Source organism: Oncorhynchus mykiss, chromosome 30 (genome assembly GCF_057628025.1).
Source record: "Oncorhynchus mykiss isolate SJ-2025 chromosome 30, ASM5762802v1, whole genome shotgun sequence".
In the NCBI taxonomy this organism is placed as follows: Eukaryota; Metazoa; Chordata; class Actinopteri; order Salmoniformes; family Salmonidae; genus Oncorhynchus; species Oncorhynchus mykiss.
The window spans coordinates 35,473,291-35,500,962 of record NC_143051.1 but is presented as its reverse complement, the minus strand read 5'-3'; the positions used below and the strand labels follow the sequence as shown (position 1 = coordinate 35,500,962).

General features: G+C 44.5%; 1 protein-coding gene across 6 annotated transcripts; it reads left to right on the top strand.

Moving 5' to 3' along the window:
- The first annotated feature begins 70 nt into the window (after positions 1 to 70).
- Positions 71 to 27,036, top strand: LOC110489259 (dyslexia-associated protein KIAA0319-like protein). Of its 6 annotated transcripts, none has more exons than XM_090228158.1 (23): positions 422 to 537; positions 959 to 1,615; positions 5,066 to 5,239; positions 5,915 to 6,046; positions 10,455 to 10,804; positions 14,450 to 14,663; positions 14,926 to 15,024; positions 15,276 to 15,373; positions 15,555 to 15,642; positions 15,962 to 16,054; positions 16,498 to 16,630; positions 18,855 to 19,083; positions 19,284 to 19,407; positions 19,694 to 19,826; positions 20,194 to 20,342; positions 20,759 to 20,910; positions 21,400 to 21,538; positions 21,688 to 21,847; positions 23,834 to 23,976; positions 24,364 to 24,486; positions 24,640 to 24,730; positions 24,871 to 24,965; positions 25,063 to 27,036. In XM_090228158.1, the coding sequence occupies exons 4-23, from the start codon at positions 5,935 to 5,937 to the stop codon at positions 25,065 to 25,067; spliced, it is 2,730 nt and encodes a 909-aa protein (XP_090084284.1). In that variant the 5' UTR covers positions 422 to 537; positions 959 to 1,615; positions 5,066 to 5,239; positions 5,915 to 5,934; the 3' UTR covers positions 25,068 to 27,036. The 6 variants fall into 6 exon arrangements, 4 of the variants coding, with proteins under 4 accessions (XP_036827615.2, XP_036827611.2, XP_090084284.1 ...); XM_036971717.2 differs by having other exon boundaries at positions 25,059 to 27,036; XR_016493630.1 differs by lacking the exon at positions 959 to 1,615 and having other exon boundaries at positions 71 to 537; positions 20,194 to 20,370; positions 25,059 to 27,036.
- The last annotated feature ends 636 nt before the right edge of the window (positions 27,037 to 27,672 follow it).

The following is a 27,672-nucleotide window of genomic DNA, read 5'->3' as shown; positions in this document are numbered from 1 at the left end:
AATAGGCTTAAAATACAAAAATATCAAAACAACGTTCTATGGCTAGCGCTCACTGTTGCCCCTATTGGCCAGATTTCACGTCATCTCTGATATCCTCAGACATGGATGATGGATGTCTAATACTGACTTGTATCACGGGTGATCTGGCTGCAAAATGAGCAGAGATGCTCCTCTGGGTGTAACTGTAGATTTGGAAACTAGAAGAGCTCTTGAGTAGAATGGATCCCCCTTTTATTGCGACACAACATAGTGTGTAGCCTAAAGTGCGATATGTATGTCCAATATGAAAAAAATATTGGATTTAAGAGGATTTTCCACAATAACTAATGTTCTATTATTTTCGCCCTAACTATTAATTTACTAAGGAATGATATCTTATTCTGAAGGATTCCAAAAATCCGTGACCCGGAAGTACTTAGTTATTCTTGCCTGTTGTGACAGTGGCGTAAGGAAGCGCTGACCCAAACAGTGAACAGCGAGCAACGACGACGTATCCTAGCTCAAACACAGAAAGCGAAACATTTAATACGACGACTGGTGAGTGTATAATTTTCGGCTGTCATACATAAACTGCATGCATTCGATCAGTGAGTGGGCTAATAATACCAGGTTCCAAAGCCACACCAGTATAAACAGCTGGTGCCTGGACGGGGTGGTCATTCGAGGATTATACCGAGATATATGACATTTTACACCTGTCATGTTGAATATCAATAACATAAGTATTTAAGCATGATTATAATGGAAGAATCGCATAAATCATTGTCGGTGTTTCCACTGCGCAACCTTGCCTACTGATGTCGACTGTGAGGACGGTTTTTAGAGATGATTTGCTTGCTTAGCCAATGGCTATGTTCAGCTTGTTAAAACAACAAACTTGGCTACCTTTTCTTATGGGTCATACATCTAGGCTACTCATGCATCTTCATGATTATTATAATTTGTTTTTCGTTTGCAGGGTTTCAAATGGAAATGTCGATTAAATATATGAACGTGTCTTCATTTGAAACGAGGCAGTGCAAAAGACATTCAGTAATCCGAGAAAGTGCTCCTCTGAACTGTCTGTCGACAGCAGCCAACCGAGGATTTACTGGTGTGTTTTTGATTAGCCTTGCTGAGAGAAGGGGAGGTGGAAGAAAAATCGGATCGGATCTGAAGTTTACCATCGCAGAGATCCTTGTCTGCGTTTTTTCTCATTGGAACTTGCTTCTAAAAGACGGTGACGGTGGTGGCATCCCAGTGACCGAGTCACATGGCAGAGCGAGCGCAGTTGTGCGGGCACCACGTCACTACTGGTCTCAAGCCACTGCGCTGCCAAAATGCAAATGCGGTTATAATTTAGAATAACTGACAGACAAGTGTGTTTTTTTTATTTTTACTTTCACCTGTTTGTCTTATATGAAAGGAACTTAAATTAACTGGAAACAAAGCCAATTGGGCTTCTAAACGCCGTAAACAACTTATAAAAGCCAGGCTTTTGTGACATCCGTCTTTGCAGTCGGCCTCTTTATCAGGATAACGTTACAGGAGTTGATAAGACTGAGGCGGATGGAAGTGTGGCATGATCTGCGTGCTGGAATGCGGATCCGACTAGGAATTGACGTCTATCATGCAGGTTTGTTAGTCATGTTTAGTAAGTGGACGCTTAATATTAAATGACTTAATAGCTCAGCAGTTGCCGCATACTCTCACTTAGATAATTAGTCAGAAACGGCTGTGAATGTGAGAGAGCCTATGTCCAATGCCATGGCAATGCACTCTACTCCAGCCCGAACTAAATGTTCTCATGCTGATCTGTTTAGTTTTTTTTTCTCCCCTGGACCTCCTGCAAGAACTTTCTGAGGAATTGTGAAGTTAAAAATAGTAGTCTACTGCTATTCTCCTTGGGGTAGATTTTCAGCATGTGGCAAACATTCCGCCTTCTGTAATTCGATAGCAGTATTATAGATAGAATTCGACACCGCTTTGAGTTGCTGGAATGAATCCATTCTCATAAGGCAAACGTTTTCAGTCCCACCAGGCAAACCTGTGGGACCAACTGTTGCTGCCATGTTATTCTGACATACTTGTTATTGTGTCTCAAGCTAAGCTTTGTACTTACTAGGAGAAGGCCACAGTAAGTGCTGGAAATCACTTCCAAAGCAAAATATGGGTATGAAAATGCGGTGTTATTTTGGTCAGAAAAGTCAGCCCCGTCTTAAAGCTGCCGCTGAACGTTTTGAGGATGCTCGTACTTTTGTGTCCACTACCGGTAAGTCGCTGTCTATCTTAACTTATCTGAAATGCAATTTCCTGTCAGCTCAATTGAAATTCTGTGGACTCCAGAAAGACTTCCTACTGTAGTTGGGCAATTCCACGATAATGGAATTTCACTGACACTAAGATGTTTCACTTCAAATGTATGCCAAATCAAAACCATTGATTTTGAAGTTTTAACAAACCTTACAACTCTATGCACAAGGACAACTTATCAATTTACACTGAACGTTTTACAAAAACACATTCTGGAAGAACTGTGCAGATGCAAAGTTTGGTAACAGAATTTCAATAAAATCTTCCTCTGTTTTTTATGTGACTACTAAAACGGAATTTCATCATGGGTCCCAGATCTGGGCTACACAGAAATGCATAATTATGGGTGTGAATATCATTCTCTTCATGGTGATGTATCCTGAATAGGTACACAAAGGTATAAATATGAAATATCCTCCTTTGCATATTTGCGTATTATTCTACCACTGGCTATTATTTGAATGATCATAGACGACTGTTTTTCAAGTTTGGACATTCATAGTACAGCTCGGTAGAGTATAGAGCAGGGGTCTTAAACCTTTTATTCCCAGGGACCCCCTCCCAGGCAAACCGGCAACCCAGGGAGCGCCATCATACGTTAGAAAAATCATTTTTAGCAGGTGAATGATAATGGCAATGAGAAGTAATCAACAATTAAAAATAATGGTTTTGGTAGATCATTTTTCATTATTTTGACCTCCCCACATTAGGATTGGAAGAGAGCCTATTAGCTAGAAGGTTACTCCAAACACATTTTCACATTCAAGAACAGCTGTTTTGGCTAGCCATGTGTTGTCAAAAATGTATGTTTAAGTCAAGAAAACGTATCGGCAGCCAGTAGAACTTGCCACACTGGGTGCTTTTTCAAAACCTGTGTCAGATACTCCAGTGAGTGTAATTTCCTCAACATTAGGAGTTGAGAAATCAAGTTGACATCATTGTAAATAAGATTTTCCTCTTTTACTGCAGGTATGTTGTGATATCAAACAAATCAGGCATGTCATTTTTCTATTAATAGTAAACGGTTATTTACTTAACCAACTAGCATATTTCTGTCCTGCTAATGCTGTTTTTTATGGTCTCCGCTCAAGTTAACTGCAGCTAATCTGAGCGTATGGTCACTAGAGATGGCTTGAGCTGACAAATGAGTTAGACTGCATTACATAGGCAAGATGTGGTGGGTGTAACAGAGATAGAGAGAGCCAGGAGGAGTTTAGAACAATTCCTCATTGTCTCTAAATAATCCTTGCACCTGGGAAACTTAGCCAGGGAGGGGTTAAGACAATACCCACGTGCAAGTAACGACAGGATGAACCCAGAGTGGCTTATCATGCTCCTTGGTCTGCACGAGGGGGTTGAACCAACCATGACTGAGCGTTGTTAGTGTCAGCTATATATAGGACTCTGCATTTGTGTAAAGGTTAGGTTACTCGGTCCAACACTCAAGGGTGGGGGGGGGGGGGTCGACCAGCCTCATTATTGCAATAATCAATCAAAATTAAATAAAGATTGTCATTTCTTCAAACAATCTCTCTCAGTACTGAATTAACAACGACAATGTAATTAAATATCTGTTTATTCTGTTGCTGATGATATTCATAAAAACATTGCAAAAATATATTTTGGCGGACCCACTGCAGTACCTCTGCGAAACCTCTAGGGTGCCATGGACCCCCGGTTGAATACCCCTGCAGTAGAGTACAGTTTTTGGTAATGGAATTTCAAGGCACAGAGAAATGTTTTTTAAATATATATTTTGATAGTGGTCCTTACTTCAACATGAATGTGTTTCAATGTATTTCTAATACCTTTTTTAAAGCGGCAATCAGCAGTTGAAACAATAACAAAGCATTTTCCACGCCCCTGTTTCAGTAAAAAGTTGAGGGGTGGGGCTGGAGGAATGTAACCACTCTCAAATGCATAGACAGAGGTATGGGTGCTGAGGTAAGGACTGACCATCCATGTTATCAAAATTATAGTTTTAACCTTGTTTTGAGTGAGTGTTTGCAAACAGCTCGTACCCCTGCACATTGATCTGGTACTCCCTGTATATAGCTTCATTCTTGTGTATTTTATTCCTCTTGTGTTAGATAATAATGTTAAGTCTGCGTCATTGGGAAGCTAGCATTTCACGGTAAAGTCTACACCTGTTCTATTTACTGCATGTGACAAACATATTTAATTTCTAAAAATCGTGTTGTTACACGTGGTCTGCCACTGCGAGGACGATCAGCTGTCCGTCCTGTCTCCCTGTAGTGCTTTCTTAGGCGTCTCACAGTACGGACATTGCAATTTATTGCCCTGGCCACATCTGCAGTCCTAATGCCCCCTTGCAGCATGCCTAAGGCACATTCACGCAGATGAGCAGGGACCCAGGCATCTTTCTTTTGGAGTTTTTCAGAGTCGGCAGAAAGGCCTCTTTAGTGTCCTAAGTTTTCATAACTGTGACCTTAATTGCCTACCGTCTGTAAACTGTTAGTGTCTTAATGACCGTACTAATTACCATTATAAAATGCAGTCCACCTCACCATTTACAATAAACAGTGTTTGGAAGAAGAGTGCATGAAAGTGAAGGCTTATGCCAGTGGGTGAATAGTTGACATATAGAAATAACACAGACAACACCTGTCACTCAAATATTTAACAATGCTCATTATTCTCCTAAACAGAATTTCTGTTAAACCAAAGCCTGTTACAAGTGCTTAATAGAACAGCCGCTCGTTACGACATTCTAGAACATCTCAGGTGAAACCCTCCCCCCTTCCTCCGCCAGGTTGCTCGCTAGTCTGCCAGGGGCCAGGGGGAGTGTCATGTTGAAGCTGCTCTTCCACAAAGTGCTGGTGTTGACCTGTCTTCACCATTCACCTCACTGTACCTCCCTTCCAACGTAAGCTAACTCCAGCTGCTCTCAGTCGCCACCCTCTTCCACCACTTGGCCCGGAGAAAGGTAAATCTACTGTACTATAAACATTTCTGTGGCCTTAACGCACCCAATTGTATTTGATCACCTGCTGTACTGTCTGACTCATTTAATGTCCGGAAATTATACAATGTGTACAATAGTCTTAGCTAGGATTGACATTAAGGGTTGTCGTATTGCTTGAGATAAGTGAACTGAGCAGTAACACAAGTTGAGCCTGCTCTAAGGCTGCCCCTTTGAGCAGGTGGGGAAAAAATACATGTGAAAACCACCTACCAAGAATTCCAGTAGCTTAAACTCCATCTTTCTGGTTCCTCCCCATTGTTTAAGTAAAAGATAGACAATTTATGCCAGCGGAGCCTGCTCTGAGATTCTGTTAACTGAAAACAACCAAAAATAAAGAATTTCAGTACTGATCTTTCTGATTCTTCCGCCATGTTTAGGTGAAAGGCAGGCAATGTATGGCACTTCTGCGTGGAAATAGCCAATTTACATTTTCGTGCATATTATCGTAGTCTTCGGGGCAGCCGAAGTGCTGGTGCTTGTGTTGAATTACACCAAGGTAGTGTGATGTTATAGCCTGGAAATCAAGACTGAATCATGCTATGCTTTACTATTGTTTCACTGTTGAGCGGGATTTCAGTCTGGATTTCCAGGCTAGGAATGTGACACAATCCCGACAACTGTTTCTGTTCTGTCCAGGTCTTTGGTCCTCGTGGAAAATGTCCTATGCATACCAGAACCTGTTCAGCTGGAGTCGACCTCGATTGACCCGACCGCGGCATCTCCTCTTCCTTTTACTGGGCTTCTTGTGCTACTTAGTTCCTCCCACAGGTAAAATGCACCGATACATTTATCTGGAAATATTCACGGTTTCATGGTTGTCCAAGATGTAAGAATGAATGAGATGTATTCCTTGATTTGATTGTTTTGTTGTACTCACCATACACTTGATTGAATCTAAGACATTAAAACATGAATACCGTTGTCTTAACAATAGATGCTTGCCTTTATTACTTTGGGTGTGCCTTACACCTTGGCATATCTTTACTTTGTGTGTGTGTCTTTCCTTTCTGTGTTTATCGGGTTGTTAGTAATTGTTTATACTGTCTGTTGGTTCTGAGGCGTGTATGCATATTTCGGTGGTGGCTCACTACGAATGGCTGTTTTTCCAGTGTGGAAGCCACAAGGCATGGTGAGTTACAATGTAGGCCGGACAATCGGTCCTCTGTGAGTCCGTGTCGCTCGGGTAGGAGGGGAATGACTAAACAGAGGTCGAAAGGCTCCATTCTCTAAAAGAAAGCAAAGGGGCCCAATCGCTGCAAGCAGTGTTACACAGAGTTTAGGTTACACCCACATCCCATAATATTCAGCTCCGGAGCTATGGCAACAATAACCATGGGAATAGCTGCGCTGTCAGTGAGTGTCTGAGTCTGTGATGGTTGGTGTCAAGTCTTGTCTAGAGACACACTCATCCTGCCTTTTTTGTTTGTGTTCTTGAAGCCCTTTGACCTTTTGACCGTGGTGATAATAAGGCCTAATCACCGTCTTGTCAGGGAAAGGCCTCATTTCCCTTTACCGCTGTGACTTGATTGAGCAGTTGAGCTTCATGCATGTCTGGAGCATTACTGAATGTTAAGAGATTGCATTTGCGAGGTACACATGGCTATAGAGAGATGACATAGAAGGCTAAAGCTTGTTACAAGTAAGGGTAATTCATGTCAATGACACAACATCTATGCCCTAAATCAGTGGGGCGCAAAACCAGTGTCGGCTGCTTTTCTCATCTGCCTAGCACATTAATGTCTGTCTGCTCTCAGACTGCACACACCTAGCTTCCCAGAGCTAAGAAAGAAGGATCTAAAATCTAAACATTCAGGGCCCTAATCAATGTTCCCTCTAATTTCTTTTGACACTGAGCAAATTTCATGTCTGCTGAGCGCAAACTTTAACATTGTGAAAATGCTGTGCAACTTCCAGCATGCGTTTACTGTGAACACCTGAGGCTGTACCCACTTTAAGTTACAATTTTAACAGTGGCCAAGTAGGTTACTGTGGCTATTTGATCATAAAAGAGGCCTACCGGTGTGGTCTGCCATCAAAAACAATGAAGAAAATGCATCTCGTAATATTTTAACATGGAAATAGCTATTCTATCATTCAAGTCTACAGTAGCAGCTAATATATTGTGTTCAGTGTAGGCCTACATTCCATGAGACTTTTGAAAATAACGTCCAGGGTTTGACATTAACCTGTTTATCCACTTGTCCTTCAAACAAGGAGGTGACTGAAAATGTTGATGTGTTTGATGCAAGATACCACTTTACAAAATACAATGTATTATTATTCCCATACCGTTATTATAGAGAATCATACAAATTATGCTAGTCTCTGCCTATTGGCTACTTTGCTTATTTAAGCCTGTCTCAAAATACAACACTGCCCCTTTTAAGACAACCAAATGCTCTCTGGAAATAGAAATGTACATGTTTTGTGCCCTTGTAGGAAGCAATCGCTCCCCTATTTCTGATTACAGATAATCTAACTGGGCTAATAACTCAACTAGCAAAGGATATGAACAAAATGTGCACACGTGGCTACATGCTGCTCTCACTTTGATCTCAAAACAAGTGCATCTACTCTCGACCACTCATGCTGTAAACACAGTCCAGGTGAAAGTAAATGGCACAGGTCCATATATGGCAATGGTCTATTTGCATATAGGCCTCCTGCAGCTCTGATTGTTTATGCCTCACCTCTCTGTGTACAGTACGGCCTGAGTAGTGCGTGTCAATGCAATAGACTCCTACTCAGATGCGTTATGCCCACAACAAAATATATTGCGTAGTTGGTTTTGTTTCGGTATGTTGCATTGAAAGTGACTTAATATTCCGTTGATTTGATCACATTTTCCACAGTAAAGGGAATCATTGAGTGTTAACAGGGAAACTCTAGAACAGTGGTCACCAACCTTTTCTGAGTCAAAATCACTGAGTTAACATGCAAGCCGAGATCTACCGTTTAGATTTTTTTTCGTGACTTACAAAACCTAAGCCTATGCAACATTAACCAATTAAAAACAGTACTGTAGCAATGAGTTTTGTGAAGTAAGCTATAGGCCCAATACAGTATTTGTGCATATTGGCTTTGCTTGAATTGCCCTGCCAATGCATTGTTGGCCATTTTTCTGTTTTATTGTATTTCAAAATTTGAGGTAGGCTATATGATCACACCGGTAATAGATCCGCTGTTGTATTACTTGTGAGGCACAGCTGAGTGAGCACACATTTAAATCATTTGCTTTTTATTTGTATTTTACTGAGCTGATGGTGCCTGCATCTGAGGGTCAGTCTCAGTGGAGGGAGAGAGCAGCAGACTGAGGGTCAGTCTCAGTGGAGGGAGAGAGCAGCACACTGAGGGTCAGTCTCAGTGGAGGGAGAGAGCAGCACACTGAGGGTCAGTCTCAGCGGAGGGAGAGAGCAGCAGACTGAGGGTCAGTCTCAGTGGAGGGAGAGAGTAGCAGACAGTCAGTCTCAGTGGAGGGAGAGAGCAGCAGACTAACGGTCAGTCTCAGTGGAGGGAGAGAGTAGCAGACAGTCAGTCTCAGTGGAGGGAGAGAGCAGCAGACTAACGGTCAGTCTCAGTGGAGGGAGAGAGTAGCAGACAGAGTCAGTCTCGGTGGAGGGAGAGATCAGCAGACTAACGGTCAGTCTCAGTGGAGGGAGAGAGCAGCAGACTGAGGGTCAGTCTCAGCGGAGGGAGAGAGCAGCACACTGAGGGTCAGTCTCAGGGGAGGGAGAGAGCAGCAGACTGAGGGTCAGTCTCAGCGGAGGGAGAGAGCAGCAGACTGAGGGTCAGTCTCAGCGGAGGGAGAGAGCAGCACACTGAGGGTCAGTCTCAGCGGAGGGAGAGAGCAGCAGACTGAGGGTCAGTCTCAGTGGAGGGAGAGAGCAGCAGACTGAGGGTCAGTCTCAGCGGAGGGAGAGAGCAGCAGACTGAGGGTCAGTCTCAGTGGAGGGAGAGAGCAGCAGACTGAGGGTCAGTCTCAGCGGAGGGAGAGAGCAGCACACTGAGGGTCAGTCTCAGCGGAGGGAGAGAGCAGCAGACTGAGGGTCAGTCTCAGTGGAGGGAGAGAGCAGCACACTGAGGGTCAGTATCAGCGGAGGGAGAGAGCAGAAGACACCGTCTTCCAGCTGATGGGGCGACTCGCGTCTCACCGCATTATTACTGCCTCACGCACAAATTCATGTTACTCCTATGAATAGAGAAAGTGAAATATTAAATCGATATTAAATAAGACCCAAGCCACTAATAAGAAAAACAACAACGCAAGCTTATAGATACACTTTCCTACTCATTCATTACTGCTTGTTGTGGTGCTGAGTGGAAATAGGAAGAATGATCATTTTAGGCCTTATAAAAGTGTTGAATACAAAGTGTATTCAACACTCAGTCAGTGCTGAGTAAGAACTTAAACATGAACTCATTCATAATAACAGCATCTCTTTGCTGTATTCGTTGACAGTCTCTCTCTAGTCATGGTTTTAAACGTTTTGAAATCTCACAGTATCAACTTTGCTGTAGATTTCTTTTATGTCTGCTACTTTACTGCAGACATGGTCGTCTGAGCCATACGATTGGCCAGCGGTAGGCCTATAGTGCACTTGATTTGCTCTCTGGGCCAGCCGGGAAGGCAGAGTTTTTACCTTCAGACACATGAAATGGTTCAAAAGGGCAACAGTTCACCTACCCGGCATGCAGTGCCGGTGAATCAGGTGCACCTACCACCAACAGCCTGTGAAGAATAAAACAAAATAGGAACACAAGGCTTTATAATTGGTTTTTACAGAATGTTTGACTAGGAATGCCTTGGAGATCGACCGGTTGGTGACCACTGCTCTAGAAAGTTGAGTGAAGTTCAATCTCGTGCTTCTCTCTGTGGGCTGATATTTCTACACGGCAGTCTCGGGGCTACTGCTCGCAAGCACCCAGCTTAGAGGGAACATTGGCCCCAAGTACCCACAGAAAATACCAATCCCTGTCCCAGATGGCAAAGTCACTGATCGCGTCTTCTTTATATCCCATAGACCGGCGCACAATTGGCCCAGCGTCGTCCGGGTTTGGCCGGGGTAGGCCGTCACTGTAAAAAATAATTTGTTTTTAACTGACTTGCCTAGTTAAAAAAAATATATATATATACACACTCTCTATAACAACTCTTTCATCCTCTTTCCCTCTCCAGGTGTATCTGCCGAGATCTGCCGGGTGACCGGGGGAGTGTTGGGGATCCACTGGAGCAGTGTGGTCGGTTTAGGCTGGCGCCCCCTGGCCGTGGGCAGGAACAGCGCCAGCTGCTGGGAGTCATGCTGCCTGGAGCCTGCCTGCAGTGCCGTGTGGAGCCTGGGGGGGCGCTGTGTCCTACTGAGTTGCTCCAACAGCGGGCTCTGTCAAGTCAGGTCTCTACCCCAGCCCCACATCGAGTCCCTGGGGCTCCTGCAGCAGCTTTCAAAGGGCACCACCACAGCTCGAAGGAGAAGGCAGAGGCGAGCACTAACAGGAAAGGGAAGTGGGTCGGACCAACTTTCTAGCACTGTGAGTCAACGGAAAGTTCTAGTATTGTAGTTGAGTCATAGATGCCTGTTTACCCTTCCTTCTGGGATCACTGGGACGGAGTAGATAAAAACAAACACTAAATACTCTCCTATAAAGTTATACATGGATGACATCTATATTTCTCTAACTTATGTGTTGATGTAAGCTATGCAATCTCTTACAGTGCATTCGGAAAGTATTCAGACCCCTTGACATTTTCCACATTTTGTTACGTTTCAGCCTTATTCTAAAATTGATTAAATATTTTTTTCTGTCATCAATCTACACACAATACCCCATAATGACAAAGGAAAAAAACATTATTTTTTTTAGAAATCTTTGCACATCTTATACAAATTAATATACTATCACATTTACATACAGTACCAGTCAAGTTTGGACACACCAACTAATTCATGGGTTTTTCTTTATTTTTTTTACTCTTTTCTTACATTGGAGAATAATAGTGAAGACATTAAAACTATGAAATAACACATGGAATCATGTAGTAACCAAAAAAGTGATTGATGCAAGATGCTTTTTGAGGCAAACACACTCACACAGTTCTGGGTTGCTCATCTACTGCAGGAAGCCGTCTCCAGACTGACTGAGAAAGCAGTCTGATCCGGTTTGACACCACATACCCATGTCAGTCAGGGTTGCTCATCTACTGCAGGAAGCCGTTTCCAGACTGACTGAGAAAGCAGTAGATGTTCTGATCCGGTTTGACACCACATACCCATGTCAGTCAGGGTTGCTCATCTACTGCAGGAAGCCGTTTCCAGACTGACTGAGAAAGCAGTCTGATCCGGTTTGACACCACATAACTATGTCAGTCAGGGTTCTCAACTCTGGATGACTTAAAAAGCAAGTAACAGTCTCAATGCTGAGCGTGACCTCGGTCTCAATGCTGAGCGTGACCTCGGTCTCAATGCTGAGCGTGACCTCGGTCTCAATGCTGAGCGTGACCTCGGTCTCAATGCTGAGCGTGACCTCGGTCTCAATGCTGAGCGTGACCTCGGTCTCAATGCTGAGCGTGACCTCGGTCTCAATGCTGAGCGTGACCTCGGTCTCAATGCTGAGCGTGACCTCGGTCTCAATGCTGAGCGTGACCTAAGGATTGCACCGGACAAAACTGAGCCCAGAATAGACCTGCTTGCTGAGAACTTCAACCAGTCACACACCTCTCATTAGGACTGTTTTTTTTCTGGTTTCAAAAAACATCTTGCAGTTCAGAATGAAAATGAAAATTATTTATTGTAGTTTAACAGCAACAGTTCCAACCTAGACAGATGTGTGTTTTTTATTTAATATATTTTATTATTGTTATTATATTTATTTTTTTACCCCTTTTGCCCTAATTTTGGGAGATCCAATTGGTAGTTAGTCTTGTCCCATCGCTGCAACTCCTGTACGGACTCGGGAGAGGCGGAGGTCGAGAGCCATGCGTCCTCCGAAACACAACCTAGCTGCACTGCTTCTTGACACAATGCTCGCTTAACCCGGAAGCCAGCCGCACAAATGTGTCGGAGGAAACACCGTACACCTGGAGACCGTGTCAGTGTGCATGCGCCCGGCCCGCAACAGGAGTCGCTAGGGCGCGATGGGACATGGACATCCCGGCCGGGCAGACCCTCCTCTAACCTGGGCGACGCTGGGCCAATTGTGCGTCACTCAGGAGGCTGTAAGAGTGTGTATAATGAGGAAAATGAAACATGAATAGCTATTTATATGTGTATCTCATTGTTATTTGTCTATATTGCATTTGTTTTAGGGATAAGTTCAATTAAATGTACCAATATTTACGAATAGTTGCATGTTTTCATAAGCTTGGGTCCCAGGAAAACACAGAATTTCTCATTTGGGTCCCAGGCGTAAAAAGTTTAAGAACCCCTGTTCTAGAATGCTCTCCCATCTCCACAGAGGAACTCTGGAGCTCTGTCAGTGAACATCGGGTTCTTAGTCACCTCGCTGACCAAGGCCCTTCTCCCCCGATTGCTCAGTTTGGCTGGGCGGCCACCTCTAGGAAGAGTTCTTGGTAGTTCCAAACGTCTTTCTCTCAACTAGCTTCACCTGGAATGCTTTTCCAAACTCCAACAGGAGTTTCCACGTACGCTGAGCACTTGCTGGCTGCTTTTCCTTCACTCTGCGGTCTGACTCATCTCCAACCAACTCAATTGTTTTGAGGTCGGGGGATTGTGGAGGCCAGGTCATCTGATGCAGCACTCCATTACTCTCCTTCTTGGTAAAATAGCCCTTTCACAGCCTGGAGGTGTGTTTTGGGTCATTGTCCTGTTGAAAAACAAATGATAGTCCCACTAAACCCAAACCAGATGGGATGGCGTATTGCTGCAGAATGCTGTGGTAGCCATGCTGGTTAAGTGTGCCTTGAATTCTAAATAAATCATAGACGGTGTCACCAGCAAAGCACACCATCACACCTCCTCCATGCTTCACGGTGGGAACCACACATGCGGAAATCATCCGTTCACCCACACTGCATCTCGCAAAAACAAGGAGGTTGGTACCAAAAAATCAAAAATTCGGGCATTTCAACCAGTTTAATGTCCATTTGCTCGTGTTTCTTGGCCCAAGCGAGTCTCTTATTATTATTATTATTGGTGTCCTTTAGTAGTGGTTTCTTTGCAGCAATTTGACCATGAAGGCCTGATTCACACAGTCTCCTCTGAACAGTTGATGTGTCTGTTACTTGAATTCTGTGAAGCATTTATTTGGGCTGCAATTTCTGGTAACTCTAATGACCTTATCCTCTGCAGCAGAGGTAACTCTGGATCTCCCTTTCCTGTGGTGGTCCTCATGAGAGCCAGTTTCATCATAGCGCTTGATGGTTTTTGCGACTGCACTTGAAGAAACGTTCAAAGTTCTTGCCATTTTCCGTATTGACTGACCATGTCTTAAAGTAATGATGGACTGTCGTTTCTCTTTGCTTATTTGAGCTGTTCTTGCCATAATATGGACTTTTACCAAATAAGGCCATATTCTGTATACCACCCCTACCTTGTCACAACACAACTGATTGGCTCAAATGCATTAAGAAGGAAAGAAATTCCACAAATTAACTTTTAACAAGGCACACCTGTTAATTGAAAAGCATTCCAGGTGACTAGCTCATGAAGCTGGTTGAGAGAATGCCAATAGTGTGCAAAGCTTTCATCAAGGCAAAGGGTGGCTATTTGAAGAATTTGTTTAACCCTATTTTTGATTACAAGATTCCATATGTGTTAATTAATAGTTTTGATGTCGTCACTATTATTCTACAATGTAGAAATAGTACAAATAAAGAAAAAACCTTGAATGAGTAGGTGTTCTAAAACTTTTGACCGGTATTGTATTTCTGTTTTAAATTTCTTATAAACGTTCAAACATTTAAAAAAATTAAAAATACCGGTTTTCACTTAGTCATTATGGGGTGTTGTGTGTAGATTGAGGAACATTTTCTTATTTATTCCCTTTTTTAGATTAAAGCTGCAACGTAACAAAGTGGAAAAGAGTCTGAATACTTTCCGACTGTAACTGCAGTGTTTACTTCACCAAGCCTATTGAAGACGGTACAATGTAGCCAATGTCGCTCGTCATTTCTCCATTCTTATCTGAAGTTCATGAAGTACATCCATGTCTTGACAGCGGGTTTCCAAGGATGCAGAGCGTCCAGCTCCAACGGTCGACATCGCCAGCGGTGTGGCCCTCCCTCAAACATCTGATAAGAATCCCAGTCAGTTAGCCAATGGGAGTGGAGAAGCTCCATCACCCTCACAGCAGAAGTCTATGTCGGAGGACACCAGAGACGCATCTTCCAACAGCAGCTCTGTGCTTCCCACTACATCACCAACGCAGGCTGGTAAGGCACTGAACTCTGACCTAGTATCCCTCAAAAGCCACCCTCGACAACTGTTTGGTTAATAACGTACTAATAACAAAATGGACGCGTTGAGGCGTGTCTTCATGGAAGGAAGAAACGTGTAGCTCTAAACATCTACTCCCGTTCATAAACTGGCACCCACTGCAGATGTACGTCTACTGTTTGCACTTTGAATGAGCTTCTGTTTCAGTGTTTCCGCCCTCCGTTTCAATCCATGCAAATCCTGTGGTTTCCATGACAGTGCGGGAATTGGTGGTGTCGGCAGGCGAGAGTGTGGAGGTCACGCTGCCGCGCAACGAGGTGGAACTCAACGCCTTTGTGGTGCCAGCGCCCCAGCCAGGTACTCAACCTACCTGCGTTATTACTTAGTTAAACGGTATCATACACCTGTATTAATACACACCCCGTGTAGTCCACGTCTCACCCGAGTTCTGTATAAAGCTTATCTGTTTCATTTGGCGTGACAACGGCACCGGAGTGAGCTAACGTAGAAAACAGACTGGCACTAAGGCGAGCTCTGTATCCATGCATGCCATTGGTCATAGCTTACATCCTCGGCTTTGATTGCTCTCTTTCTCACGTCTCGAAAAGGGGCCGACTATGAATTTGACTGGCTCTTGAGAACTCATCCCAAAGACTACAGTGGAGAGATGGAGGGGAAACACAGCAAGACACTCAAGCTCAGCAAGGTACAGCTCCTTGAATTAGTTCAACCGTTACCTCTCATCTCTCTCTCTGTTCAAACTCTTAGGCCTCTTTAACTGAGATTGAATGTATGACTAGAACCATTCATACAGTACTGTAATACTATGAGAAACCGTTATTATTGTGGTCCCTCCAATTCAACCTCTCTCTGGCTCTTGTGTTCAGCTGACGGTGGGGCTGTATGAGTTTGAGGTGACCGTGGAGGGCGACGGAGCACACGGAGAGGGCTTTGTCAACGTCACAGTCAAACCAGGTGGGGGGTTAAGCTAACATGACTTGTATTGACTGTGTTTTGATATTCTCTTCAATAGGAACCTGTGTAAACTGTCACATCTTAAAGGTCACCTCCCTCGACTTTCCCATTAATGGGCTTATACTGAAACGTCGACAATGACTCATACCTGGGGGCGTGTTCGTTAGAACCCAACGGAAGATAGCAGACTGAAACAGGGATGGATTACCTGGAGATGTCCAATAAGAAATGCACATTTTCGGGTTTGGCTACTCGTGCCCTAATGAACACGGCCCAACTGTACCGTTCAGCCAATTAGCTAACCTCTTCCACTTCACAGAGCCGCGGATAAACAAGCTGCCCGTTGCTGTGGTTTCCCCTAAGTTCCAGGAGATATCCTTGCCAACCAGCTCCACGGTGATCGACGGCAGCCGTGAGTTCACCCGGCTCGTTGGTCACAATCAAATCAAATAAACTGGAATTGCACCATCTGTGGATGTCAAAGGGGATTTTATGTAGCATCTTGTCTAGTTCTTTGCTTACAAAAAAAGACAGATTTTGTCAAGGGTGTATTTATTTAGATTATAGCTCTACTGCCGTACATTGACATTGTAGCTAGACCGTTTTAGGACAAGAACCGGTATTTACCCTAGAATGCTAGATGTTTATCTTTGGTTTGGTGCAAAGGCCCTCTGTCAACACCCTGTTCTTCCATAAAACAATGGGAAGAAAAACTTTGGTAGTCAGGGTTGAGACGGGCAGGGTGGCCTATACATTAATGGACCGTTTGTTTTTACCCGGTTCTTTTCCCCCTCTTCTTCCTGTCCTGTCTTCCTGTCCTGTCTTCCTCCTCTCCCTGTGCTTCGGCCCCATCAGAGAGCACAGACGATGACAAGGTGGTGGCGTGGCATTGGGAGGAGGTGAAGGGCCCGCTGAGGGAGGAGAAGGTCTCGGCAGACACCCAAATCCTCACCCTCACCGGCCTGGTCCCAGGGAACTACACATTCAGGTACTGTTCCCTTGTCTTCTCAATGGGTATGTGGCGCTTCGTAGTTTCTCTACCTAGTGCCGACACTTTCATTACTGTTGTACACCTCCCGGCGCTGTCACCTTGTCTTCTCCATGGGCATGCACGGTCTTGTATTTTCTCTACATATTTCAGCAATGAAAGACGAGGGGGTGTGGTATATGGTCAACAATATACAGTGGCAAGATAAAGTATGTGAACCCTTTGGAATTACCTGGATTTCTGCATAAATTGGTCTTAATATTTGATCTGATCTTCATCAATAATAGACAAACACAGGCGGCTTAATCTAATAACACACAAACAATTATAAGTTTTCATGTCTTTATTGAACACACCTTGTAAACATTCACAGTGAAGGGTGAGAAAGTATGAACCCTTGGATTTAATAACTGGTTGACCATCCTTTGGCAACAATAACCTCAACCAAACGTTTTCTGTAGTTGCGGATCAGACCTGCACAACAGTCAGGAGGAATTTTGCACCATTCCTGTTTCAGTTCAGCAATATTCTTGGAATGTCTGGTGTGAACCGCTCTCTTGAGGTCCTGCCACAGCATCTCAATCGGGTTGAGGTCAGGACTGACTGGGCCACTCCAGAAGGCGTATTTTCTTCTGAAGCCATTCTGTTGTTGATTTACTTCTGTGTTTTAGGTCGTTGTCCTGTTGTATCACCCAACTTCTGTTGAGCTTCAATTGGAGGACAGATAGCCTAACATTCTCCTGCAAAATGTCTTGATAAACTTGGGAATTCATTTTTCCGTCTAATAGCAAGCTGTCCCGGCCCTGAGGCAGCAAAGCAGCCCCAAACCATGATCCTCCCTCCACCATAGTTTACAGTTGGGATGAGATTTGGATGTTGGTGTGCTGTGCTTTTTTTTCTCCACACATAGTGTTGTGTTTCCTTCCAAACAACCCAACTGTAGTTTCATCTGTCCACAGAATATTTTTCCAGTAGCACTGTGGAACATCCAGATGCTCTTTTGCGAACTTCAGACGTGCAGCAATGTTTTATTTGGACAGCAGTGGCTTCTTCCATGGTATCCTCCCACCAACACCATTCCTGTTTAGTGTTTTACGTATCGTGGACTCGTCAACAGAGATGTTAGCATGTTCCAGAGATTTCTGTAAGTCTTTAGCTGACACTCAGGATTCTTCTTAACCTCACTGAGCATTCTGCGCTGTGCTCTTGCAGTCATCTTTGCAGGACGGCCACTCCTAGGGAGAGTAGCAACAGTGCTAAAATCTTTCCATTTATAGACAATTTGTCTTACCATGGACTGACTTTTAGAGATACTTTTGTAACCCTTTCCAGCTTTATGCAAGTCAACCATTCTTAATCTTAGGTCTTCTGAGATCTCTTTTGTTCGAGGCATGGTTCACATCAGGCAATGCTTCTTGTGAATAGCAAACTCACATTTTGTGAGTGTTTTTTATAGGGCAAGGCAGCTCTAACCAACATCTCCAATCTCTCATTGATTGGACTCCAGGTTAGCTGACTCCGGACTCCGATTAGCTTTTGGAAAAGTCATTAGCCTTGGGATTCACATACTTTTTCCAACCTACACTGTGAATGTTTAAATGATGTTTTCAATATAGACAAGAAATGTATGACGAAATCCAGGTAATTCCAAAGGGTTCACACACTTTATCTTGCCACTATACCACGGCTAAGGGCTGTTCTTAGGCACGACGCGACGCAGAACATTCAGGGCTCGAACCACCCAGTTTATAATGCTTTTTATAAACTGGGTGGTTCGAGCCCTGAATGCTGATTGGCTGACAGCCGTAGTATATCAAACCGTATACCAGGGGTATGACACAACATTTCTTGTTACTGCTCTAATTACGTTGGTAACCAGTTTATAATCGCAATAAGGCACCTCTGGGTTTGTGGTATATGGCCAATATACCACGGCTAAGGGCTGTATCCGCTTTGCGTGTAAGAACAGCCCTTTGCCGCCGTATACCACACCCCCTCGGGCCATATTGCTTAAATATACCTAGTTGTTTCTATGGGCAATGCCATCTTCTATTCCCCGTCTATCTCTTTGTTCAGCTGTTTTCCTCCATACCATTTCACAAGCATTTGCCCCTCACCCCCTCTCCCCATTTCAGCCATAGGTGAAGGCTAGGTCTTAGACAAAAGCAAGGACGTTAGGAATTTGTCTATCACAAACTTACCCCCCCTATTCTCTCCCCTTCAGTCTGACGGTTACGGACTCAGACGGGGCCCAGAGCTCCACCCAGGCCATGCTGTCGGTCAGCAAGGCCATGGACTACCGGCCAGTGGCCAACGCCGGGCCCAACCAGGTCATCACGCTACCGCGCAACGCTGTCACGCTGCACGGCAACCAGAGCGCGGACGACCACGAGCCACTGGCCTACGAGTGGTCGCTCAGCCCCGAGAGCAAGGGCAAGGTGGTGGAGATGCAGGTGAGAGAGGAGCACCAGGGGTGGCCATGTCAGGGACCATGCACATGTCTTACCTAGCAATCATGGGGATTCGAGGTGTTTTGTTTTCTGAAAATAAAGCTTTTTTTGTAGTTTTAAAATGGAAATTCTTCATTTTGACACCAACAAGAAAAGGGAAATTCTTCTCTCCCATCTTGACAGTTCTTTTCTTCGACTTATAGGGCGTGCGGACTCCCACTCTGCAGCTATCTGCCATGCAGGAAGGAGACTACACCTTCCAGCTCACTGTCACAGACACAGCCGGACAGCAGGACACGGCACAGGTCACTGTTATCGTCCAGCCAGGTAAATCAGCAGCATCTAGATCATGTGTATCTATGGCTAATTTCAACACCACTGCAGTGGTAATTGCTTGAATATCATGCATGATTTACAAGAAATAAGCCACACATTGTCTCTCATTCATTGCTATTATATAACATATCTGAATGGATGTTGTTTTAACCTTGATGAACAGAGACAAACGACTGGCACAGTGCTGTAAATGAAAATAGGGTTATATACGGATATTGTCCTCGTGTCACCAAAGTCTACGTTTCCCCTGCGCCTGCTTGTGTTCCATCCCCCTCAGAGAACAATAAGCCCCCAGTAGCGGACCCCGGCCCAGAGAAGGAGCTGACCTTACCTGTGGACCGCACCACTCTGGACGGCAGCAAGAGCACGGACGACCAGAATATCTCCACCTACCACTGGAAACAGAGCAAGTCAGTATTCACACACGTATGCACAGACGGACACAATAGACGCGCGCACACACACACACTCAACTACATGCATGCTCACGTTTGAGCTCACACACTCACTTTCTCTCATACACACGCATACGCACACACTCCCAAATACATACACACACACACACCACACTTTGGCAAATGACACACTCCCTGTTCTCTGTGCTTGAGTGACACTTAGTTCAACTACCAGAGGCAATATGGTGAGTGGAGATGACACTTTAGAGCTCTCTTCTTTTCCTCCTCATGTTACATGGCGCAGTTCAGTGCTCTGTGGTGACAGTGGAGCTGCTGTTTCTCCACCTGTCTGACTCTGTGATGGTCGTCTCTCTCCTCTCAGGGGACCGGACGGAGTGAAGATCGAGAACGCCGACAGCGCCGTTGCCACGGTGACGGGGCTGCAGGTGGGCGAGTACGAGTTCAGCCTGACCGTGACGGACGAGAGGGATCTGGCGAGCACCGAAACGGTCACAGTCATTGTCCGAGAGGGTAACTGTCCTCTCTGTCTGTGTGTGTGGTGCGTGTGTTTTTTTGTTGTTTAAATTCGGTTTTCTCATTTCATAAGAGTAAGATTTTCCTTTTGTCTCAGATTTTTTTTCTTCTGGGTGCTGAGATGAGTTTTAGCAGAAAAACAGTTATTTAATATAGAATTGCCTACAGAAACTAAACAGTATGAAGTTTTCAAAAACAGGCTTTACAAGGTAATGGTCTCACACGAGATGCACTCAAATATTTAGTCAACTGAAGTCTTGCCGAGCTGAATATCAGTACTCTTTGAAGTATAACCTAAGTATAACTCCCTCACCTATAGTTTTACCAGGTGCGTGGGAACCGCGTACAGAGTATTTCAGAATACTCTTTGGCACTGCAATGTCCTTAAATGTGTCTTGTCTGCTCTCTACCAGAGTTAGACCAGCCCCCAGTAGCCCATGTCCAGTCCAGGCCGGCCATCTCTCTGCCCCTGCGGACTGCAGCCCTGGACGGCTCCCACTCCACAGACGACAAGGGCGGAGTCGGCTACTTGTGGACCCGTGACGACAGTAGCCCAGCAGCAGGGGTGAGAGACCGAGTCCACTCCGTGGTGCTATAACGAATAACAGAAACATTTACAGAAAATATCATGAAGTATTAGGTGATCTGTGGCAGGCAAGCACAATGAACCCGTAGTAAGTAAACGAACAAATACCATCTAGAAAACATTTCCTTCTTCATGTTGTATTAAGTAAAAGCATTCTTATCATACTCTTGCATTTCTCATGATTAACATTCTGCTTAAAAATAGTTGCATACAATGAGCTACATGGAAGTATTTGGAATAAGAATGTGTTCTGCTCAGACAACAGTTTGTCTACATTTATTTTTTCAGTAATGTAGGCCATTGCATGCAGCTAGAATATACATTCTGCAATTATCACATTATTCAATGTCTTAATCAGACTTTGAATTAAGAAATGTGTCATCAGCATGAGACAAAATCTCATTGTAATTGATCAAATGCAAGTCAAATGCATCTTGTCTGAATAATTAATTGTGTTCCATCCTCCAGGATGTGCTGAACAACTCCGACCACCAGGCGGTGCTGTTTCTCACTAACCTGGTGGAGGGAAAGTACAGCTTCACTTTGACTGTGACAGACAGCAAGGGCCAGAGCAGCTCAGACAGAGGGACTGTAGAGGTCAAACCAGGTCAGTGGGCTCCTCATGGTCTACATACACACATGCCCAGTGCAAAATCAACCCCTAGACACTAGGTCTGAAAGAATCAAATGGATGTGGCTATAGCTTCAGCAAGCTTTTTGGTATGGCTCCTACACACTCCCTCTCTCTCCTGTCAGATGTGTGGCAGCGTGACCTGGTGGAGCTGGTGCTGGAGGTGTCTGTGTCCCAGGTGTCCCACCGCCAGAGAGACATGCTGCTCAGGCAGGTGGGCGTGCTGCTGGGCGTGCTCGACAGTGACATCATCGTACGCGAGGTCAGCGCCTTCAACGAGCACAGGTCAGCTCCTTTCCACTATATTCGGTCTCTTCAATTCAACTCACTCAACTCTATTGGCACAATAAGTTATTATATTGCAATGTAAGTGCAAGAACACAGGAATACACTTTCTCTGACATGCACATCATATTTTATCATGTTTTGTTTTGGCCTATCTGACTCTGATTTAAATCAGTTGATAACACTTTGGGGTTGTAATGACAATGTAACTTTATTTTTTTACAACACTTACAGTGCCTTGCAAAAGTATTCGGCCCCCTTGAACTTTGCGACCTTTTGCCACATTTCAGGCTTCAAACATAAAGATATAAAACTGTCTTTTTTTGTGAAGAATCAACAACAAGTGGGACACAATCATGAAGTGGAATGACATTTATTGGACATTTCAAACTTTTTTAACAAATCAAAAACTGAAAAATTGGGCGTGCAAAATTATTCAGCCCCTTTACTTTCAGTGCAGCAAACTCTCTCCAGAAGTTTAGTGAGGATCTCTGAATGATCCAATGTTGACCTAAATGACTAATGATGATAAATACAATCCACCTGTGTGTAATCAAGTCTCCGTATAAATGCACCTGCACTGTGATAGTCTCAGAGGTCCGTTAAAAGCGCAGAGAGCATCATGAAGAACAAGGAACACACCAGGCAGGTTCGAGATACTGTTGTGAAGAAGTTTAAAGTCGGATTTGGATACAAAAAGATTTCCCAAGCTTTAAACATCCCAAGGAGCACTGTGCAAGCGATAATATTGAAATGGAAGGAGTATCAGACCACTGCAAATCTACCAAGACCTGGCCGTCCCTCAACTTTCAGCTCATACAAGGAGAAGACTGATCAGAGATGCAGCCAAGAGGCCCATGATCACTCTGGAGGAACTGCAGAGATCTACAGCTGAGGTGGGAGACTCTGTCCATAGGACAACAATCAGTTGTATATTGCACAAATCTGGCCTTTATGGAAGAGTGGCAAGAAGAAAGCCATTTCTTAAAGATATCCATAAAAAGTGTTGTTTAAAGTTTGCCACAAGCCACCTGGGAGACACACCAAACATGTGGAAGAAGGTGCTCTGGTCAGATGAAACCAAAATTGAACTTTTTGGCAACAATGCAAAACGTTATTTTTGGCGTAAAAGCAACACTCTGAACACACCATCCCCACTGTCAAACATGGTGGTGGCAGCATCATGGTTTGGGCCTGCTTTTCTTCAGCAGGGACAGGGAAGATGGTTAAAATTGATGGGAAGATGGATGGAGCCAAATACAGGACCATTCTGGAAGAAAACCTGATGGAGTCTGCAGAAGACCTGAGACTGGGACGGAGATTTGTCTTCCAACAAGACAATGATCCAAAACATAAAGCAAAATCTACAATGGAATGGTTCAAAAATAAACATATCCAGGTGTTAGAATGGCCAAGTCAAAGTCCAGACCTGAATCCAATCGAGAATCTGTGGAAAGAACTGAAAACTGCTGTTCACAAATGCTCTCCATCCAACCTCACTGAGCTCGAGCTGTTTTGCAAGGAGGAATGGGAAAACATTTCAGTCTCTCGATGTGCAAAACTGATAGAGACATACCCCAAGCGACTTACAGCTGTAATCGCAGCAAAAGGTGGCGCTACAAAGTATTAACTTAAGGGGGCTGAATAATTTTGCACGCCCAATTTTTCAGTTTTTGATTTGTTAAAAAAGTTTGAAATATCCAATAAATGTCGTTCCACTTCATGATTGTGTCCCACTTGTTGTTGATTCTTCTCAAAAAAATACAGTTTTATATCTTTGTTTGAAGCCTGAAATGTGGCAAAAGGTCGCAAAGTTCAAGGGGGCCGAATACTTTCGCAAGGCACTGTACATGGTATGAACCTGAGAGGCAATAGTTTGAATAACTAAGAATGTCATAATATGGCTGGTTGAGTGGATCTATTGATTTGTCCTCAGCGTGAGCGAATCTGTTTAATTTCTTCCCACCTCCATTCCTCTCCTCTCAGTACTCGTCTGGTTTTCTTGGTGTCTGGGGGTCCGGGTCGCTCCCCTCTGTCCGGTCACAGTGTGGCTCTGGGGCTGCGCAACAAACTACGCAAACAGAAGAACGACTTCCTCATCTTCAAGGCGCGGCGGGTGGACACAGTCAGTGAGTATCCAGACACGAGAGAAGAGAAAAGGAATACATGGATGGAGGAATGGGACTAATGAATTTAAACTTAGTTGAGTTACATAAAAAGCACTTGGAGAGTTTGCTGGGAAATTGAACACGCTCTATGAATGAAATGATTTGTAAAAACGATACACGAAACATTTGTGATATACAAAGTATATGGGCACTTTAGTTTCTTTTGACTTTTCCTTATTTTCTAACTTGCAACTTCCAAGTTGAATATTTTTGTTGTATTGTTCTCTGGGCGAGAGAGACCAAACTTACTAGACAGTTAGGATAGGTTTGTTGTCTTTGACCAAGAAGATGTCAAGAAAGACACTGGGGGACAACCTGTCTCTAATGTCTCTCTCTCTCCCCCTGCAGTCTGCCAGCTGAACTGCTCCAGCCACGGGGATTGTGACTCGTTCACGCGGACCTGCGTCTGCCACCCTTTCTGGATGGAGAATTTTATCAAGGCACAGCTGTGGGACCAAGAGAGCAACTGTGGTGAGCAGCGAGTCACGTGACCTCCCGACTTTACTTCAGAGTATGACACACAGTAGGGAGCGTTGTCGTGGAAATGCCTAGTGCGGAAAGTGCTGGAATTCAAGCTCTCTCATTTGGACAACCTGCGACTTCTATTGATTCTCTCTCTTTCAGAATGGAGTGTGCTGTACGTAACCATAGCATCCTTCATGATTGTGGTTGTCATGGCGACCGTTGTCTGGGGTATGGTATGTTGTTACCGCAGGTAAGAGATTTACAGGTTGCATAGTAATATGATGTTGCTTCTTTTACATTTCATGGCCTACTACTCTGTTTAAGTACGTACTTATTGTCCCTTCGGTAATGTGTAATAAGCAGACTCACAGGACTGTGTGTTTTGAGCAGGCGTAGGGGTAAAGTGCGCCACAAGAGCAAAAGTCGCTATAAGATGCTTAATGGCGAAGAGCAGGACAGCCTGGAGCTACACCCACCCCGAACTGGTAACACACACACACACACACACACACACAATCTACTCTCTGTCACTTATTATCTTTGAATAAGTTGAACACTGCAAATCCCTCCCCCACCAGGCAGAATGAAGCCAGCCCCCGCTCCCTCCTCCTCGGCCCTCATGCACTCTGACTCTGACCTGGACAGTGACGACGGACAGGGAGGGGTCCCGTGGACGGACCGGGAACGAGGACACCTCCTCCGACCCCAGAACGGAACCCTGAAAAACGGCCAGGGTCCCACCAGGAGTAAAAAGCAAAGAGAGGAGCAGCTATAGCAACAGAGGGTGGGGGAAACCCTCACCCCCCCCCCCCCCCCCCCCCCCCCCTCGCTCTTCTCCACCACACAAACCGTGCACCTCTCCACCCATAGGACACTTAAGACACATGGATCCTGGAGAATGAGAGAGTACTCTGTTGGACACAGGATCAAGCTACACACCCCCGTATTGAAACTTCCCTGCGCCCACACTGAGCCAAGATGGAGATGAGGTTTAACCTTTGAGAAGGACACTCCATTTAATGGAAAAATGGGGGAGTTGATAGGGTAACGAATGGTCAGAATGCCAAGTTGAGCGCTGTTCACCCCTGAGACATGAATGTACCCCCCCCCCCCCCCCCCCCCCCACTTCTAGAAGGAAAAAACGGGAGACTGCTTGTCAAGACGATTCTGTTCCCTTCAGACAGGAACTTTACTTCATTCCAATGTCAACGTGAACCACATGGAAACTGAGCCCGTCTCTCTCACTCACACACACACACGCACAATTCCTCTAAGACACACACCTCTTCCCAGGATGCTTGACGCAAAACTCAACGCTGGCCAACTCCACTCTGACATAGGTTACAATATGATTGACAAGTGACTTGTCTAGATGAAAACAAATCTAGATATCTGTGCATGAGACAGTACAGCTGCAGTCGTATGTATATGTATTCATGTTTGAATGGTGGTTAGGTCTGCATGAGTTATACATGTTGTGTGTGTCCGAATGTGTCTAAAATCAGAATATGTGTGCTTTTGGCCATTTTGCCAAAACGTCTTGTTTCTGAAAAGGGTTATGTGCTTGTTTGACACTTAACCAGCATTGAGAGTCAAAACTGCTGCTGTCAGCCATGTTGGTCAGTCAGAGGATCCTGGGAAATGCTGTTTTACGAGAGCCATGCCTCATACTGTATGAACTCACTGGATGACACACTGGACTACACAACATTGACGCCCCTAACCCTTATGACTGTTCCTGGGAGTTGATGATGACGAAGATGACACCAATGACACATAGGGAAGAAAGGGGCAACGCTTCCTACTTACTCACCTCAGACGACTGCTCGAGCCTGGAAGACCACTTAACATCTTGTCTGTTTTTAAGATTCCTTTTGACCAATTTTTTTATTTTGATTCTGATGCACTTAGTTTTTCATGCTCACCGTGGCTCTGTCTGCATCTCCACTGCTCTCACAGGCTGCTAACTGAACAAGTGCTGACCCACACATTGATTGGGAATTTCTTCAGTTCAGCCGTAGGTTCGGAGTGGGACCACATTGCCCAGCATGTACCTCCACCATTCAAATTTGGAGTAGTCACTTTGCTTGTAGGTTACTGTGAACCCTGACCCTTCAGTCTGACTTTAGCTACTGTTTTGGTTGTTGAATGTTTCTCAGAGGAAAGCCCCCATCTAATCAGAGGAACGCTCTGTGAAATGAGCTCTCGTGCTGTTTCTCCGTTGCACTAGTCGAGCACATTTTTATAAAAGATTGGTAGCGTTCATTCTGGGACATGGAGTCCACTGTGAAGGCAGACTGTGAAGGCAGACTGTGAAGGCAGACTGTGAAGGCAGACTGTGAAGGCAGACTGTGAAGGCAGACTGTGAAGGCAGACTGTGAAGGCAGACTGTGAAGGCAGACTGTGAAGGCAGACTGGGTTCAGCAACAAAATGAAGGGATTCTGTGTTAATTTAGTTGTTCAATAACAATATTGTTTTGTGAAGGATTCCCCTCGATATGTGACCAGACCTGATGAAACTGGATTATCAGTCAATTAAAATCAAATGTTTTTTAATTTGTCCACCTTTTTGAAAAGTTTTTTTTGTCAAGACTCCCAAAGTCTTAGGTTATAGCTAACCTAAAACATCTGCAAAAGTCTTGTGACCTACCCTAAACATATCCTGTTTTACTCCAGCCACAACAAGTCTATAAAGTCTTTAGTGCTCTGACTCAGGAGAGACCAACTGTGACCCATTTGAGAAAACAACACTGTAATACAGGGTTTCCCCAAGGGGTGCAGGTTTTGCCATTTGCGCTACACGGCTGATTCAAATAATCAACTGACCATCAAGCTTTGATCATTTGAATCAGCTGTGTAGTGTTAGGGCCAAAACAAAAACGTGCACCCCCTAGGGTCCTGAGGATCGAGTTTGGGAAACGCTGCTGTAATGGCATACACTACTACACAGCTATCTATTCTGTTGCCACTTACAGATTTCATTCTCTTTTATGGCTGACCATTGCGGACTGTGGTTCCCCTTTTAGTGCTCCATAACACTAATTGATGAGATGAAGCCATCTTAGATGATGGCCGCCTTTGGTCTCATTAATGTTATTCCGTCTGCTTGACTTTGATCTCTCTATAGACTAGACCGGGTGCAGTGTGTAAGTCTGTTTAATCACCTCGCCACTAAGTGTTGACTTAACGGCT